This window comes from Antedon mediterranea, chromosome 1 (assembly GCF_964355755.1).
Source record: "Antedon mediterranea chromosome 1, ecAntMedi1.1, whole genome shotgun sequence".
NCBI lineage: Eukaryota > Metazoa > Echinodermata > Crinoidea > Comatulida > Antedonidae > Antedon > Antedon mediterranea.
The window spans coordinates 22,360,524-22,379,880 of NC_092670.1; the positions used below are offsets into that span (position 1 = coordinate 22,360,524).

General features: G+C 31.2%; 2 protein-coding genes across 3 annotated transcripts in view; one reads left to right on the top strand and one right to left on the bottom strand.

The window, feature by feature from the left end:
• Positions 1-19,028, top strand: LOC140062964 (4-aminobutyrate aminotransferase, mitochondrial-like). Its single transcript, XM_072109369.1, has 15 exons — positions 1-289; positions 572-663; positions 4,749-4,781; positions 5,147-5,264; positions 6,103-6,152; positions 7,267-7,347; positions 7,702-7,794; positions 8,954-9,016; positions 9,215-9,278; positions 10,673-10,821; positions 14,179-14,316; positions 14,948-15,115; positions 15,466-15,612; positions 16,503-16,614; positions 17,041-19,028. The coding sequence occupies exons 1-15, from the start codon at positions 217-219 to the stop codon at positions 17,160-17,162; spliced, it is 1,503 nt and encodes a 500-aa protein (XP_071965470.1). The 5' UTR covers positions 1-216; the 3' UTR covers positions 17,163-19,028.
• The window catches only part of LOC140062952 (telomere length regulation protein TEL2 homolog), a 16,075-nt gene continuing 13,759 nt past the window's right edge, over positions 17,042-19,357 (bottom strand). For both annotated transcript variants that reach the window (XM_072109347.1, XM_072109354.1), the window contains 2 exons: positions 19,236-19,298; positions 17,042-17,176 (listed from right to left, as the gene is read on the bottom strand). In XM_072109347.1, the coding sequence (XP_071965448.1) occupies positions 19,272-19,298 (27 nt within the window). In that variant the 3' untranslated portion in view covers positions 17,042-17,176; positions 19,236-19,271. The remainder of the gene's footprint in view (positions 17,177-19,235; positions 19,299-19,357) is intronic.

Sequence of the window (19,357 nt, forward strand, 5' to 3'; positions counted from 1 at the left end):
ATTGAACATAGCGAGCAGCTACTGGGTCACGCCCACTACCATTTAACCAATCAGAATGCTACTTTAGTTGACGTTTGACGCTTGAGTAAATCTGCTTATAAACACAAAGACGGCACCATTCGCCAGTTGTAGTACATTTTCGAAGAAGCAGGGTTGTTATTCAACGGCATTTGTAATAAATTGTTAAATTATTGTTTTTCTGATACCTCAATTACGATGTTCACGAGTAAGATTTTGAAAAATACGGCAAATCATTTTAAAAATGTGCCTGCCTACCTACACAACACTGGTGAGTATATAAAAGAAATGCAAATTACGACATGCTACGTACGTAGAGGAATTAATAGCACTACGTATAATGTGGTATTACGTAAGATAGGACTGCAGAAACTGAAAGGCTGGACGTCCAATACAAAATATAATTTAGCAAAAAAGGTGTTTTTAAAAAATGGCTACTCCATCTATATCATCACTGTTCATATATAATAATCTAGGCTGTAATTACCATTATACTGTAATAGTTTACGGGAAAGAAAAATGGAATAATTACATAGTAAACTTATTTTCACAGGTCCACGTTCACTGACGGCTCTTCCAAAACTCATGGGTCAAGAATATGATGCTCCCAGCATGAAAACAAACTGTCCAGGCCCAAAGTCTAAGGTAAATACATACACCTTATGCGCTCTCTGAATACATTCTTCTTTAACATATACTTATTACTTGTTAGTGTTTTTATTGTAAAGGTTGTACAACGTCTTTTTCAGGCTCTGTCTTTGTTGTACGTCCTCCATCTTAATTAGGTGATCATTTAGAATAAAATGATCACCTATTGTTATTGTATGAAATCTTTATTCTTTTTATTTATTTCTTTCTGTACAGATTTTGTGTGTCAATTATCTCAAAAAGTTAAATGTCAATAATCACAAAAATTTCAAAATATATTTAAAATAATTTAATTTAGTTGTAGTTAGGTTTTCAGTGTGATCACTCATCCGTGACGTCATTTATACGCCATTTTGTGAAATCACATTATCAATCATATCTCCATAATACATTTAATAATCTAAATAGCAATCATATCGATATTTTTAATGATAGACTTGGTTATTTTAAGAGGATGATTATGTGTTCACTTCTTGAACAGCCTGCATAACCTGTTTGATTAATTGAAATTGTTTATGGCATGCCGATCTATGTTATATATATATATATTTATATATTTTATCTGTATTTTATTGTTAACCGTTTTTGATGTTGTATTGTTTTATGTTTCAAACCTGTTAGTGGCGGTATTTATCGCTGTTGGTTTTGACTGAATAAAATAAAAATAAAAATAAAATAAAAATTCATTATCACATGTGAATAAAATTCACTACACATAAACTTCAGGTCAAAACTAAAAATATTTGCAAATAAAAACTTGCGCGTTTCAAGGTCATGCGCTAGAAATTGCGCGTTAACAATTTAAAAAGCTCAAAATTAAGTTTTGATCAATTTAGAGCATCAATTGGGCCATTTGCGTGTTTCAAAGAAATTCCTGCGAATCTTAGAAAGCGTAAAATAATAAAATTTGTTGTATAAATTACATTCTACTCACAATTCTTAGTACATTTACAGAATTTGAGTCAATTCCGACTTAAAATAACGCTATACGTGCGCGTTAAAAATGACAAAATGCACAAATTAATTGCACAAAAGTGCTGAAAATGGTAAAAAATAAGGCAATTTTAAAATGAAAATATTTCTTCAGAATGCACGATGACCCCTATTTTTTTTTACGTATTCTGGAAGCCATTGAGTTGTAGATATGAATTCATTTTCACATTTGGCGGACAAAATGTTGCGACGTCATCAAATGGCCACTTCAATTTAAAAATTAGGATTTTTCATCTTTTTTTGTAGGTTATCACATTCAATAGAGCGCATCTCCGTTATTTGAGCCAGATTTTCGCTCAATTTTCAGTATGTGCTTTCTAAATTAATTATCTTTATCATGACTTGCCACTATTTTAATTTCGATGGCGTCATCACGCGTAAAAACTTGAATAACGTAGGTTGTGTAATTTGACCTTCAGCGTATTTTTAAATATCTCACATATTTTTTGAATTAAAGGTGACCTTGTTGATTATAATTGATTATGAAAGTTGATGAAATGTAGATATAAATTCATAGAAAAATTAAGCTTTTCGTATGTTGTGACATTATGATATGGCCAGTTGAATTTAAAAAGTAGTTTTTTCATCTCTTTCGTGAAAGTTATAACAAATTCAAAGAGTGCGCACTGCGCATTTACGTGCCAAATTTTCTTCCTAAATCTTAAATTTTGTTGCTCAATTCTTTATCTTTCGATATTGTTATCCACAAGTTTATTTTGAGAATATCATCAAAGCCAAAAAATTAGAACATGATGTGTGTCCGTAATTTCACTAATGCTACACTGTATAAAGATATACAGTATATACAGTATAATATACTGTATATGGCATATAATAGGCACAACTCAGCACTATAAGCGTATAGGAGGATGGCATACATCAACATTTTCTGATTGTATGTTAACTGTGCATGTTTAAAAAATATTAATGTCAATAAAATTATAAAAATGATCACCTATAATTCATCAAAGAGTGATGAATTAAATTTTAGTTTGTATTTTATGTTTATGATGGAAAATAAAGATTGATTGATTGACTTCTTGACCTTGGATGTCTCTTTAATATAAACAGGTACAGCAATGAAAACAGCAGTACTTTATTCATATTTCTATAGTATGCTTTAATCGTGGAGAAACAACAAATTTATCAATTGACTTCATCATCATCTTTAATTACTGTACTAACCATAATTTTTTACACATGTGATTGTGGAGAAAGGCATAAAAAAATGATGTTTCCCCTCAAACACATTTTTCTACAGCACCCACTACATTTGAACTTCTTACTTATTAATTAATATTTTTGTTGGCAATTTATATATTGTATATGTAATTTTTTATTAATTGAAAAAAATCTGACCAATCATATGGGCAAAATGTTTTGGCCATATTCATTCAGTCAGCCTGTCAATCAATGATGTTAAACAGTTAAGAACAACAATTGAATAGTTTTTTATTATCACCAAATGTTATCAAATTGAATAATGTGCATAAGTTGATTTAATCATATCCCATATAGCAATAAAATCCATAAGCCTTTTGGTTGAGGTGTGGGAAGAGAGATATGTTGAGGTGTGGGAAGAGAGATATGTTGAGGTGTGGGAAGAGAGATATGTTGAGGTGTGGGAAGAGAGATATGTTGAGGTGTGGGAAGAGAGATATGTTGAGGTGTGGGAAGAGAGATGTATTGAGGTGTGGGAAGAGAGATGTATTGAGGTGTGGGAAGAGAGATGTATTGAGGTGTGGGAAGAGAGATGTATTGAGGTGTGGGAAGAGAGATGTATTGAGGTGTGGGAAGAGAGATGTATTGAGGTGTGGGAAGAGAGATGTATTGAGGTGTGGGAAGAGAGATGTATTGAGGTGTGGGAAGAGAGATATGTTGAGGTGTGGGAAGGGATTGGGGGTTACTTAACAACATACACAGGTAAAGATCTAATTTTTACGATTCAACCAAATTAAAATACAGTAGACTGTAATAGGCTGGTTTCACCTGAACAAAACGCAAAACAGATATGACGGGAAAATAAGGAAAAAAGGATAAGCAAAATCACTGTATTGTAGCTCTAAGGGCTTTGTTTAAAAGAAATTACAGTATGGTATTATTTTGATATAATTATGCAAGAAGAATGTAACCTACTACTTGCCCCCTACTGATTTCACTCTCAATTTATCCTGACTGCTAGTTGACCTAGATTCACCACTGTACAAACGTCCAGATGATCCCTACAAATTTGTATAAGGGATTCTCTACAAATATTTAACAATTGATATTTTCAGAATAAATTTCATGACATCAAGATTAATGATGATTACTAAAGGAAACCATTGGAAACTAATCATGCGTCTAATCATCATGTAACATTTTTTTTTCATTAAAGAAGATTAATAAATCAGACTTTAAAAATTTAACCAAACCATTGTTTTTTTTTTTCAGGAAAATACATAATTTATTTTTAGAACCAGTTTTTGGTCAAAGTGAATAACTATTAGATGACATTAAAATAACATATTCAACAACAACAAAATGTTTTATTTGAGCAAAAAAATCTATTACCAGTACAAAGAACTTTCAATTCCTATTGACCCAAAAGTGTTCCGGCCTTTGTTTCAGTTTTACCTCACCTATTGTATCATATCATGTGATTTAACAATAGATGTAAACTTGAGTTTGGTTGCCAAGTTTTGTTTGATTTCATTATGTTGCTTTTTTTTATTTGGTTATGAGGTTATTGCTATTATACATGGAATACATTGTTGAGGTTGTGTGGTATTAAACCAATTAGGCCAAATAATAAAAAAAGTTAGTTTCACATCCGGGTTCGGATTTTTTAAATATTTTTTATGATTGCACTATTAGCTATTTTCTGGAAGTCCTGTCAGTGTTCACAAAATCGTTACTATGCAGTTTCAAGAAATAACTTATTCTTTCAATTTTTTTTTACCACAATTATTTGGAAAGAAATTGAAATAGCTACAGTAAAAGCAAATAAAGTCAACCGTATTTTGAAGAAAATATAGAAGCCATGTTGATAATTTGTTGACTAATTGATCATAAGATGAAAAAATAATAATTTTCTTACTTTTTTTTAGGAACTATTAACAAGGTATGAAAAAACTAACAGGGTAAGTCATCACTATATTAATTCAGTTATATGTTTGCCTACTGATCTCAAGGATTTGGTTCAAATCCTGAAGAATTTTTAAACAAACATTATAATATTAGTAATTATAATTATTATACTAACTTAATACAAGAAAATATTTATTCAAAACCAAATTTGTGTTATGTTTCAATAGTAAAGGTATCAGACAAGCAAATGAGACCGAGACATGGTACTGTACCACATTCCTCAACTGAATAATACAGAATAATATTAATAATTTTGTTTAAATTTTCAGTTGGATTTAAAAAAAAAGAATAAAAATGCCATGCACCAACAGACTAATAGAAACAAATAGTTAAAAATAATTTTTCCTTTGCTTTCCAGAATATTGGACATGTGCAATTTTTTGTAGACCTTGAAGCGAGCCGCGGAAACTATGTTGTTGATGTCGATGGCAACCGCATGTTAGACCTCTTCACACAGATCTCATCTTTGCCTTTAGGTAAGAAGGACATTCATTTTTATGTAAATCGACATTACAAGATGGATAAGCCCGTAGCGAGGGGCTTTGAGGGTTTGAATGAACCCCCCTCCCCCTTTTTTTGGTGTGACCTTTTCAACTGGATACCAATAGCGAAAGTGACAACCTAGCTCATGATGATTTTTATATATGACAAGGACTTCATAAGGGCATCACATTACCAACATCTTCATAGTACTACGTACTTGCATGTAACGTCAACAAAAGATTTGATTCAAAAAATTAGTCCTAAAAACTAGTACAGTACAATGCTCCTTTAATACTTTTTTTGGGGTTGGAGTGCGGGGTGGACTGAATTGGTGTACTAATATAAATGGCTTATTACTTATATAAACAGTTTTATTTTTCAAGAACTTCGCAAGGTTTTTGTTTATTATTCCGGGAAGTGCTATTAAAAACCAATAAAACCAAGGGAATCGGTTTAAATATTGGACACAAAATATGGAATTTAGATAATACTGTAGGCAGGTGTTGTTGGTATGCAGATATTGTTTACAGTAATAAGTGTAGCTATAAATAGATAGAATAAAAATGTGAGGGAAAAGAGGGGAAAGCTTTAAGATTTATTTGGAAGAAGTATTCAAACAGTTGTGGGATCATATGGCATTTCATCAAATTTCGTTATGTGGGCATCAATATTAACATTTCATAGTGATTCAAATTTTTCCAATTGCTGTAAATTCGTGGGATGCATAGAATCGTTGTTTACACTTTGAACCTGAGCAGTATATGAACATTTATAATTTGCCTGAGACAACTGTCTCGGAATTGTATTGTAACATAAAATGATTTTCTTCAGGTTACAATCACCCAGCCATACTTGAGGCTATGCAAGATCCATCAAATCTGGTAAGATTTCGTGGAGTTACTTTAAACTGTACTATATTTTTTATGGATCAGTTCGAGTCCCCTGTAACACCAGATCTTTTCCATCCTTTGTTCATAGACAATGACAACCAGCAATTTATGCAGTGTTTACAGAGACACCAAAAAAAAATAATATTATTATGCTCTACCTTTCTTTCCAAATTTCTATGAGATTTTAAATTTTTTTACCAACTTCATACAATGTTATTTCATCACTGTTAACAGCAGTTTACAGCATTTACAAACAAAATACACATGTCATTATCATTCAGTAAGGTGCGTAACAATCTGATATTATTATTCAGGATAAAAAAAAACCCCTCAATTATTGAGGATATCTTAGCCAAGGATTTTTCTTTAACATTTAATTTTACATTTTTAAGTGAAATTTTTATTTTTGGTTCCGATCTTCTTTCGAATTGTGAATATTATTATTATTATTATGTACAACAATTTCTTGTTAATTCTGGAAGATTTGATTGATGTTTCTGTTAGTTGTTTTAAAATGTTGTATTTGTTAATCTGAGGCGCCTTGAAGCTAAGGTGGTTCCATCTTGTAAGGCGCCTCTGTGTAATATACTGAATAAAAAAAAAACAAATAAAAAAAAAACCCCTTTTTAATATCTTTTAAATACTATAATTAATATAATAACCAGTTTATACTTGAAAATTCTTTATAATCATTTCAATACAATTCAATACAACTTCAATATAAGTTAATACATTAGCTATTCACTATTAAAAATATAGAATCTCATCTCATCATCATTTTATGAGACGTTTGACAAGGATTTATGGATACTTGTTATGTACTGTACAGTACAGCACTTTCTTTACATTCACTCTCTGCTTGCTGAACAATATAGCAGAACAAACATTTGCTTCTTTTAGACAGGTTCTCAACAGTCCAATAATCTACAGTACGACAAAGAAGTACCAAATTGAACATTTTTGTGCGAGATGAACTTCAAGATTACAAGTTTGCCCTTAATTATACATGAGAATTTATAAGTAACAGATATAGTTACATATAATTTTGATAACATATAAACAGAATGATAGTGGATTGATAGTAATTCTATGATTTTTATTACAGGTGACAATTGCCAATAGACCTGCACTAGGCGTTCATCTCCCAAATGGCTACACAGAAAAATTAGAAGAAATCATGATGCCCGTAAGTTAAAAAGAAACAATACATTCATGTTGGTTGATTTAATATATTATTATTTTCTGTAAGGTAATCTCTCGCCAAAAAAAAATATTTTTAGAATAAATGTAAAATAATAGATTGGAGAATTGCTTTTTTTTTCAAAACACAAGTTTTTAGTTCTTTCTGTTATTTCTTTCATTTTTATTTTTTATTTTTAAGCACTTGGGGACACTATTTTTTAATGAATTTTCACATTGACCCTAAATTTTCCTGCATTTTTGTAATTATTTTTGCCTTTAAATAATAACAATTAAAACTACTACAATGCTGAAGAGTGGATGCTATTCTCAGTCAAAATCTGTATTTTTGTTGTTGCAGATTGCACCGAAGGGTTTAGATTATGTACAAACTATGATGTGTGGATCATGTTCAAATGAAAATGCAGTCAAACAAGTATTCCTGTGGTATCGAGTAAGTAAATTACCAAACATCCTCAGTTTGAACTCATCCTTAATGTGATGTGCCTATATACTGTATGGACATGTTACTGTCATATTTGGGTTTATCACAATACAATATTAATATATATTCCTGTAATATCAATTAAGTAAACTATTGAATTCTAAACACCCTTAGTTTGAACTTATCCTTATAGTGAGGTGGCAGGTGAAGTGGCGTAACGCATGGGACCTCCGGTTTAGCATACCTAATGGATCCTCCAATACTGGGTAGTTGCATTGGGGCAGCTTATGCTTTGGGGCCCCTTAAACTCTGGGCCCTTAGGTTTAGCCAGTGAGCGCTCAAAACTAAAAATTTAAAATTAATTTAAAATCTAGTTTACTATTATATACTGTGTTTATACAATCTTTTGTAAAGAATTTAAAGAACGTCTTTTTTGTATTAAAGAATTATATAAAATGACTGTATATATATATTTATATAAGAAATTTAACAAACATCTTTTTAGTTTGGAATTCTACAATATTTGCTATAAATGCATTATTTGATATGGCCCCCGTCATATACAATGCACAGTACTTTGTCTTATTTGAAGCATGATGTAATATAATATCAAAGGGTGGATTAAGGATTAACAATTTCTGTGTAATGGTATGTGTGCTGAGGGCCCGAAGAAATGTCTTGACTCTTCGGTACAGTGTGGTTTGAATCCCGATGAGACCAGCCATCCTTGAGACAGCGTCGGGACTTTAAAACATGTTTAATTTTCTCCTGACGAGACGTTTCGTCAAGCCTCGTGGTACAACGCTGTCTGACTTAATTAATTGATGATTAATTAGTTTTATATAATATATATATATATTAATATATTAGTGATATCATTTAACTCAAAACTAAATTCAGAACTAAAAGAATTTCTGTATCTGTAAGCTAATCGAATCAATAGTACTCAGTTTAATTTATGATTTACGATTCTATTATTATATGCAATACATTTGTCACTGATACTTTGTTATGCAATTCATTGTTACATGCCTGTGACTGTAAAGGGACAGTTCATGTTAGGTCTTAAAGGGACAGTCATCATTATCATTCTAAATTCCTATAATGTCCAGTGTGATGATATGCCAATTCAATCATCACGGCAAATTGACTAAAATGCTAATTTCAGAGAACGAAAAGAGGTGGCGCGGAAGTGACACAAGAAGAAATGGATACATGCATGGTGAATGAGGTACATATTTATAAACATGTCTGTAATAATAAGTGGTGCAAACTTATAATCCCAAGGTCTAATGTTCAAACCATGTATGAGTCGGGTTTGCATTCTAATCACGACAATAATATTTTTTTAATTCTTTCATTTAAATATTTTTAGAGCACTTTTATGGTACTCTTTATCAGTTTTTAAGTGCTTTATTTTTTTTTCTAGGCCCCTGGTAGTCCACAGTATACATTTATGTCATTTAATGGCAGTTTTCATGGGCGCACAGTTGGTAAGTAATACATTTAAATTCCTTCGTACGTATGTAGGGCATGTGTTGGCTTAAGGCTTGTACTGTAATGCATTTATACACAAAGCATAAAACATATATTTATTTCTGTCTGTTACAGTGACTACATATTCAGTTTTAAGTTTTAAAGTTCTGATTTTAAAAGTGACTAGAATATAAAATGGTTAATTTCATTACTATGTGTATATACTGTACGTATGCTTTTCTTTTTTTTTTTTAAATATTAAATAATAAGATTTATATGGATTTAAAGACCTTATGTTGAAGCATTTGATAGATTAATTTAAGAATTATAGATAGATTGAAATTAGCACTACAGTATTGTATTATTCTTTTATGTGTAGTAAATGAATTTAAAATACTAACTGTATAGGAAGATATACTATATTATTTGAGGTCAATGTGTGCACACATGCAAGTTTAATAAAAAAACAGCTGGGGCTAAAGTAATTGAATTAAATTGAGCACTAGCTTTCCAGTCAATTACATCATATATACTTTTGTTCCTTGCGACGTGTCTCAACAACTTTTTATTTTAAGATATTCTTGACATTGCATAGTATAAATTAAATAGACGTGACAGGTTTGTGCATGTCTTGAAATAATCCTTCATTTCATATAAATAATGCATCTGTAGCAGAATGTCATGAATTATTAGCAAAGGCTGACTCATGTTACTTATAAATCTTGAATATCAAATCTAAAATATGAAACAATTTTAATATGTAGCTCTAAAGTCCTATATTTCTATAATACAAGTCTTGTGACATTTGTATTTGAGTCATATCAAATTATAATAAAATATGAATAATTTTTAAATAATTATTAAAACATCTTGTAAAATCCATATTTGTTACTTATATATGTGTTTTTCTGTTGTAAATCTATACCTGTAAATCAGTCTCACTGTATTAATGAGGATGATATTCTGATAAAGCCTACATACTGATAGATAAAATTGGAAAATCAGTTAGAAAATATTTCAATAACATTTACCATATCACCATACGACTAATTTATATTTAATAGCCTAAATTAAATATGCATAATATTTAATTATTGTAATTTTATTTCACAATGTATACAATTTGAATTAGAATTCTTTTGTAATATATTATGCTGGACATGTGCAATTTTAATATGTTTCTTTAAAATATATACAGTATTTAAAATACATACCGTACTGTATGTACTAAGCGAGTGACTGGTTGAGCAGTTAAGAAAGTAACCGTAATACGTAGCCATAATATCGGCAAGGGTTCGAGCTTCACCCACTCCATGGTTCTACCTAAAAGTAGGCCTCCTAGTTCTGTAAGCCCCAATACAAAAGATAGGACATATTAGGTTCAGTTTTAACAGAAACATTTGTCTGCTAGGTTGTTTATCATTAACGCATTCAAAAATGATCCACAAACTTGACGTGCCAGCAATGGATTGGCCAATGGCACCGTTCCCAAGTCTAAAGTATCCATTAGATATGCACACTGCAGAGAATAGAGCAGAAGAAGATCGTTGCTTAGCTGAGGTAAGATATATATATATATATATATAAAAGTATCTCTCGAGATCCCGCTTAGTGAATAAATATACTGAATTATAGATGAGTGCGTATCAATTTGATCTCTGGTGCGCGTGCGTACAACTGAGGACTAGTTGTGTTCCAACCGTACCACGCCGAGAATGTTAAAGGGTCGTTATCTGATCGAGTTAAAGAACAATACCATGAAAGCCCCAGTGGTCTAATGGTTAGGGCAACTGCATATCAAGCAGACGGTCCGAGTTCGAGTCTCGGTTGGGGCGACTTTTTCTCATTCTCCCAGATTTCCTCATCTTTATCGTTTCAAAAATTAATTAAATAATTTTCAGTGTATCACCGGGCGGTTTGGAATTTATTTCTATGCCTGTTGTGTTTATATATATATATATATAAATCCAAAGGCAAATTACTGAAAAAAATGACAATGCTGTGGGTATCAGTGGCTGGATCTCAATGGAGATACAAAAATAAAAAGCGAAAAGCTAAATCAAAACGATAAAGTAAACAGCCAGAAAAGTTAGCAGAGCTTTCGGGCTGTTTATATATATATATATATATATATAAACAAATCGGGCAAAGAACATTATATACTTTATATTGGAATACAAAGGCAAATTATTGAAAAAAATGACAATGCTGGGGGTATCAATGGCTGGATCTCAATGGAGATCCAAAATAAAATAATCAAAAAGATTAATAAAAAAATAAAGTATAAAACGGACAGGCAACACTAGCCCTTCATCAGTGCATGATTTATTCTTCCACAATGCCCAATACATGACCATGTGGAGACAACCCCCCTACAATTTTTGAAAAATATACCAAGTTCCTATCAATCATGCACATGTGGAATGTATGTACACAATCTATGGAGAACCTTTGTTGTAGTAATTCAAATGTTCGATGATAACTCTATACTGTAATTTTTATTTTGAATTTTAATCATTTTAACCGTATTTTAACATTGGCCTATAGTATTTGTGCAATTTTATGTATTTTTCTTATGTAGTTGTATTAGTCTTTTATTATCTGAATTAAGCCAAGCAAAATGGATTTTCATTTAAAGTAGATCAATAACAACTTTACATCCCACCTAAAAGTCTTAATTTTGCTTTTATAACGACAGCATGTGTTGTGTCTATAATGTTAACAATAGTGTACATTTCATTAGGAACAGTATTGCATTTCTATTATCATAGCCAACACGATATAACATGTTTTTGCTGTGCTGATCGTCATAATGCCCGAATGTCCTATTCCAGAGGGCGCTATCAATTGTAATTAATTATCATTATAGTGCGGATAACTAAAAAGATTTGAACTCTTCACTATGGACGAGTTAGGTTATCCAAAGCGCATACATCATGTGCACGTCATACGTGCACATGATGCACATACTTGATAGGAAGCTGTTTTATAACTTTATCTTTTGATTTAGCTTTTTGCTTTTTTTTAAATATTCTATCAAGTTCCTATCATGCACATGTGGAATGTATGTACACAATCTATGTAGAACTAGATAGTCTTTTGTTGTAAATAGCATTCATCTATATATTAATGCTACTAAATTTTTCGCGTAATAGGCTAGCCTATGTCACTTTCCTTAATTTTAAGGATAAACACTACATTTCGTAGCTTACAGATATTTCAAAGTAAAGGAATACTCCGTGTATAACAAAATCAATGGCCGTAAGTAGTTCCAAATTGTATTGTTGACAATTCGTTTGTTTAAAAAGAAAAACAATTTGTCGGGGGCCGGGAAGCGATTTTTTATTTCGTACAGAAGTTGGGGAACCTTATGTGAAAGATAGCCAAACTACTTAAGTTTCTAAATATAATCCCTCTCTTTCACTATAAAGTAAAAAGAACTTGCTCATCTGATTCAAACCCCATATATCGACATGCAAAGTCCATAGCCTAATCCACTCGACTAAACAGATGGCTCGACAGAAAACCTTTGTATTAGCGAATTGTTAGCTCATTTCTAACGTAGCTTATGGACATGAATAATGAATATTCATGTTTATTTTGTGACGTTTCATGAGGGGTCCCCAACTTATGTACGAAAAGAAATATTGTGGCCGGGAAAAGTACGCTTTTATTATACTTAATAATCATGCCATGTGAATTATTATTAAGGTAGACAAACCATGCGGAGCACGGGTTTCTGCTAGACCACAATTTAATTACAACAGTAGCAAGTACGTAACAAATCTCCCATACAAAAAAATTGCAAAATATCAAAACCAGTGAAATAAAAATAAAATGTCAATGAATAAACTTAATTCGTGTTTCCGCAGCAGTGTTATTCATTCGATTTTTGTCCACTTTTTTTTTTATCTCTTTGTATCAAATAATTAATACACCACGAAAAACACCTAAAATAATATAGTTTTGCATTTTTATACTTTTTCTTTAGCGTCTTTTATTTTTCTGTCAAAAGTAAAGTCAATGTTCCGTATCCACTGGACTATTGCTTTAATTTTTTTAGCCTACATATATTGAAGTGAAGGAATAGTGTATATCAAATCAATGGCCGTAAATACAGTAGTTTCAAATTTTATTCGTGATACAATTTGTTTTCATTTCAATAATTTGTCAAAGTACTTTTATCAAAGTGCGCTGTTATTATACTTGCCCATGCAAGGTATATAACAACATATTAAGGCAGAAAAAGACCGTGCGGAGCACGGGTTACTGCTAGTATGTATAATTCAAATGTTTAATAAACTCTATACTGTAATTTTCCTTTTGAATTTTAATAGTATTTTAAATTGGCATATTAAATTGGCATATTAACCGTATTTTAACATTGGCCTTTCCTTTCTTAGGGAAATTAAATTATTATGTATACGGCATAAATGATTGGAGTAATTTCCAAATAGTAAATGGTATTAGTGCAGCTAACTGGCATTAACAATTATCTAATTATAATCATAGCTCGGCCAACTTAATTTCAACATTTGCATGAATAAAACCATGGAATAACATTTTATACATGATGCCCTCTGTCCTCATTTAACTAATGCTCTACAAGTACTATATAGTTATATATCTTTTTCATTTAAAATTGTGTAATTCTCTATTTACTTATGATTGGGTTGTCAGTGACTAAACCAGCTGCATAGCTGGATTGTTCAGTCAATAGCCGCAGGTTGTCTTTTCTAATCTAAGCTTTAATTCAAAGTCAAACTAAACCAACCTAAGGCTTAAAATTGAAAAAAAGATTGTTTTATAAATATAAGCATGTTTACTTAGCCCGAACCTTGGTTGAATAGCATTGAATGTAAGTAAACACTAAACAAAAGGGACAAATAATATATTATGATGTTCAAATATTGACAGGTTCAAAGGTTAATCGATGAATATGGGGAAAAGGGACGTGACGTAGCTGGTATGATAGTGGAACCAATTCAGGCTGAAGGAGGAGATAACCATGCTACCCCATACTTCTTTCAAGGCCTACGGAATATTTGTACTCAGGTAGTGTTAATGAGCCTTCGATTTACAATTACCTAGGAACTAGTTATGACATATTAAGACAAGTGATGCAAGGAAGACAGGGAATGGTTGCCATGTCTCTTCAAATCTCTTATTAGCACATATAAACTAATAATTAAAAATAATATGAAAAATCACAAAAATCATGAAATATTAACTGTATTAGCAATAAAAATAAATGTCTTGGGTTGATACAGGCTAAACAAGCATATTGTTGCCTGACTGAGTAGGGGTCATGACTTCAAACTGTTGGCTCTGATATTTAAGTCTATTAAAAAGCAATAAACTCGAGGTCATGCATAAAATACTGCCTTTCTTCATTAACTTGATACTGTTAATATGGAGGGAAAACAGGCTAAATTTGATGTAAAATCATGGACCTATAGAATTTGGTTAAATTATTACTGTGTATGACCTAGAATAGTCCCTGGTGCCTGGATATAAAATTTGGGGAAAATTATACCCAGATTACATTACCAATACAATAATATTCTCATACTATAAGCATGATACATTACACAGTACTTGATCATACATTTATCATATTTGTAAATATTTATCAGAAATGTTTTTATTTAATAAATTAATAATAATTTATTGTTAATAATTTCAGAATGGAGTTGGTATGATTGTAGATGAAGTACAAACTGGCGGTGGTTGCACTGGAACAATATTTGCCTGCGATCAGTGGGGGTTAGATAATCCCCCCGATCTTGTAACATTTAGTAAGAAATTGGCAATGGCTGGCTACTTCTACAAAAAGGAGTTTACGCCTGATATGGTAAAGAATTTGTCATTATCTATCTACAATCAGGGGTGAGGCCAGGGGGATTGCAGCACACTCTCTAAAATAGAACTATGAACTCATTTTTTAATCTATATTTATTATTGCTGGCGCTCTCCTGTTTGAAAAATCAAGGATCTGCCCTTGACAACTTTTGTATGATGCAGTCTACACTATCAAACTAGTTTGACAAAAAAAAAGTGTGATGTACCCAAATATGGTAGTGATATGACATTATCATGTCCATATATGGGCACATTTTTTTGTCACATAAGGTTTGATAGTGTAGACAGAGCCTTATTCTATTTTCTAGTGAATTATATAAACTCTTTTGATTTTCTTTACAGGGTTATCGAGTTTTCAACACATGGATGGGTGAACCATCTAAAATGATTCTTCTTGAAGCAATATTGAAAACAATAACACAAGAAAACCTACTGGAAAATGTTAAAGTAACAGGAAAAGTGATATTGGATGGACTCAACGAATTACAGGTAAAACAATAAGTACAATTCCACACTCTCCAAACAAATCTATTGTGTACTAGAGTATATCAAACCAAAGATGCCAAGAATTAAAGGCAACATACAGAGTTCTTTGTTTACTATACTAAGCAATCTCATCATTTTACAATTTCATAAAATGATAATTTGGTTGAAGCTATGGTAACTAATTGATGTTATTAAACATAGATTGAGAGCTAGATTATTATGACATCACTAAAATCGAAGCTCTATTAATGAGTGAATTCAAGCATAAAATTAATTTGACAATAACTTGAATTGAAGCACTATGACCTGAGGTCACATCAACTTTGCATGATTATCCATTGTTAGTTGGTTCATGGCCTCCATGGTTGGTTTTGCTATTGTAATAAAATTGAGCGTGCGTAAAAAACGAGTAAACAGTGTACATGAATTCCTAGGTCAAGTTTTAACTATTAAAATAGTTATTTTTCCCACACACCTAAAATTTTTTGATTTTCAAGTGTTTTTTATATTTAAAATGTTTAATGCTTTTGTCTTTCCTCGGCTTCGTGTCTTGTATTTCATATATATATATATATATTTCTATGTTTTTTTTGTAATTATTATTTTATGTTTATTGCCGAAATGAATAAAATAAAATAAAAAATAAAAAAAATTCCCCAATATCTCGTTTCTCACTTAAAAGATCCAATTTAGTTAATACAAGATACAACGCACCTCAGCATGTAGCACGCTTGAAATCCATTGTTTAAAAATGCCAAGTCCAGAGAAATTTGGCCATTATATGGTTTGGCCACGCTTTCATAACATCGCCTGATATCTAATTTGTTGAAATCAGAACCTCTGGTATGATTTTACACTTAATACTTTATTATCTGTTTTTGTATATTGTATAGGATGCTTATCCTCATGTCTTCAGCAAAGCACGTGGTAATGGAACATTCATTGCCCTCGACTGTGTTGATAACCAAAAAGCAACTCTTATCTCATCACTTCTAAAGAATGAAGGTAATTTCAGTTGTTCATTTGTCTCTTGATTTGTTTGTCACATAAAGGTTGAGCCATGTTATCATTATTCTCAGACCATTAATTCCCTGTGCGAATTACTCAGCAAGTACACTCTCCATAACATTTATCTCGTATGCGATCAATCACTTAAGGTGTATTCGCATACATACACTAAGAGTTTTAAATGAAGTTATGCACAAAGCATATTTAAGCTGATCCAAATCAAAAACTACATCCAATGAAGAGCTTCATGATCAGTTACTGCTCTCTTATACATCTGTATCATTTTTCTGGGAATTGAATATTCTATTTTCTGAATGGATTTAGTGCTGCAGTAAACTGATTTAGTGCTTCAGTAAACAGTTTCAGTGCTGCAGTAAACAGACTGCCTACCTTCTTATGACTCCTTTCTTTCATTTATTCCAGGTGTCAATTTGGGATTGTGCGGCTCAAGAACTCTTCGTTTCCGCCCGGCTCTTATTTTCAAACCATTCCATGCAGAAATTCTTTTAGATGCATTGGACAAAGTTGCAAAAGATATGAATTAAGACTGTTTGGAAACCTGAAAAAAAGGAGATACATTGAACACAGTTGAAAATGACATGAATTATTGGAAGGATGAATTAATTAATGTAAACGTTACAAAGAAAACTGTTTTGGAATCTGTAAAAAAGGATTACCTAGAGGGTAGTAGTTATTCTCTAGACTATTTGGCATAATATTTGAAAGAAAGTTAAATTCCAACATCCTGCTTGTGAGGAAAATAAAATTTGTTTTGCAAAGAAGGTGGCAAACATTTGCAATGTAGTAGTATACTACATATTGTGGTAATTAAACTTTGATTGTACAAATACTTGGCGATGGAACTACAGTACAGTACTTTGCATTAATCTTAAGCTTGGTTTCCACTTGGATGCAATGTAAGTGAGTTTATCCATCACAAGCAACAGTTTGGATGATCACTTATGTCCTTGCATTGTCTCCTAGTGTAAACTAAGCTTTATTAGGCTTTTTATTTTGCTAGACACAGAAGAAATTGTACGGATGAAAACAGCTGGCACAGTTAGCTATACTTTTTTTTTTCTTCAAATTTTCTCCCCAATTTGGAATCGGTTTGTAAATATTAAAAGGAATTATAGATTAACAAAATTACAACCTTGACGGCTATCTTTGGAAATAAGTTTTTGTACAAAAATTTATTAGTTAACAATGTAATTGAAATATAGTAAAACTGCATTAAATGCAGTTAAATGCACTGTGTTGTTCTAGGAAAATATACAAGGCATACATGCTTTCAACACAGTTCAAACTGCAATACCCAGTATAAATATATATTTCAATCAATCAATGTTTTGATCATTTACAATGACATTATTTCCTTAAACCACAAACAAGCTAGATATATGGCCTTAATTTAATTTTAAATTTAATCACTCTACCCTTCACAAGTGCTCTCCTGTCATCACCTTTGTTTCCAGGGGCCTTATGCACGTTTAGGGCCTACTGGTTTGTATTGCACAGTAGGCCTACTGAATTGTAAATACTAGTAATTGCATGTTATAGATCATTTATCCAATTAACCGTGCCAAAGCTAATGTTATAAGTATAAAATAATTGATTTATATTGAATTGATTTAATAAGATAAAAATAAACAGTATGGTTCTCATTCTCAAATTCAAATATGTATTGTCAATCTTATTTATTTTTTTTAAAGTGTGATTTGATTTAAATTTATTAGGAAAAGAGCTTTTTGCAGCAAACTTTGCACACATGTGGCTGATGAGAACCATATTATTTATTTATCATGGCTTAATACTGAAAATGATATAATAAGAAAATACTGTAATGTATGCAAAGGTATAATGTAATGTAAATAACAATACTTAATTTTTAGACTGATTGATTACTAAAATATTTCACTGTACTCTGCCTGTTGTTGCTCTACATATTCCAGGAAAATTATTCTAATCCAAGTTTCAGTTAAACTGAAAACTATTGTACATTACAGCATAGATTCATTCAATGAACTTCGGTAGATTAAAACTATTGTAAATTATTAATAATTCTAAGATAGACATTACAAATACAACCCCTATGTATTTGTGACACAAAGTTCATTCAAATGCTTTGTATGGTATAGTTAAACTGAAAACTATTGTACATTACATCATAGTTCCATTCAATGAAACCCAGTAGATTAAGTTACTGTCAAATACTAGTAATTCTAAGTAAATACAAATACAAACTCTGCATTTGTGACACAAAGTTCATTCAAATGTTTTGTATGGTACCAGGGATGGTACATTATAAAGTCAACTTAATTCTTTACAGGCAGTTCATAGAGCCTTTTTTTCTGTTATCAGTATTATTCTATCTTGCATATTAAAACAATTTGAATGAATACACTGTTAAATTCTTCTTTCTGTGTGTTTCTTTACTGTTATGACATGGTTGTCCTTTATTATTAAATAACATTCATAACTGTTGTGCTTACTATTGTTTATAGGACCATATTGTTTTTCCCTTGTTGGTCTGTACCCTGGTATGTATTCTCAATGAGTATCAAAAACAAATAGTTCATCTTACATTGACAAAAATCAACAACTTCTCGGTTACTCACCATACTTTTTTCAGGTTAATGTTTTTTTCAATAGCTTCATCTTTTACTTGCGTGAACAATTTCCTTAAAATAAACAAAATAACAGATCATTTAAATGTATTTATTTGGTCCATGTGCAAGAT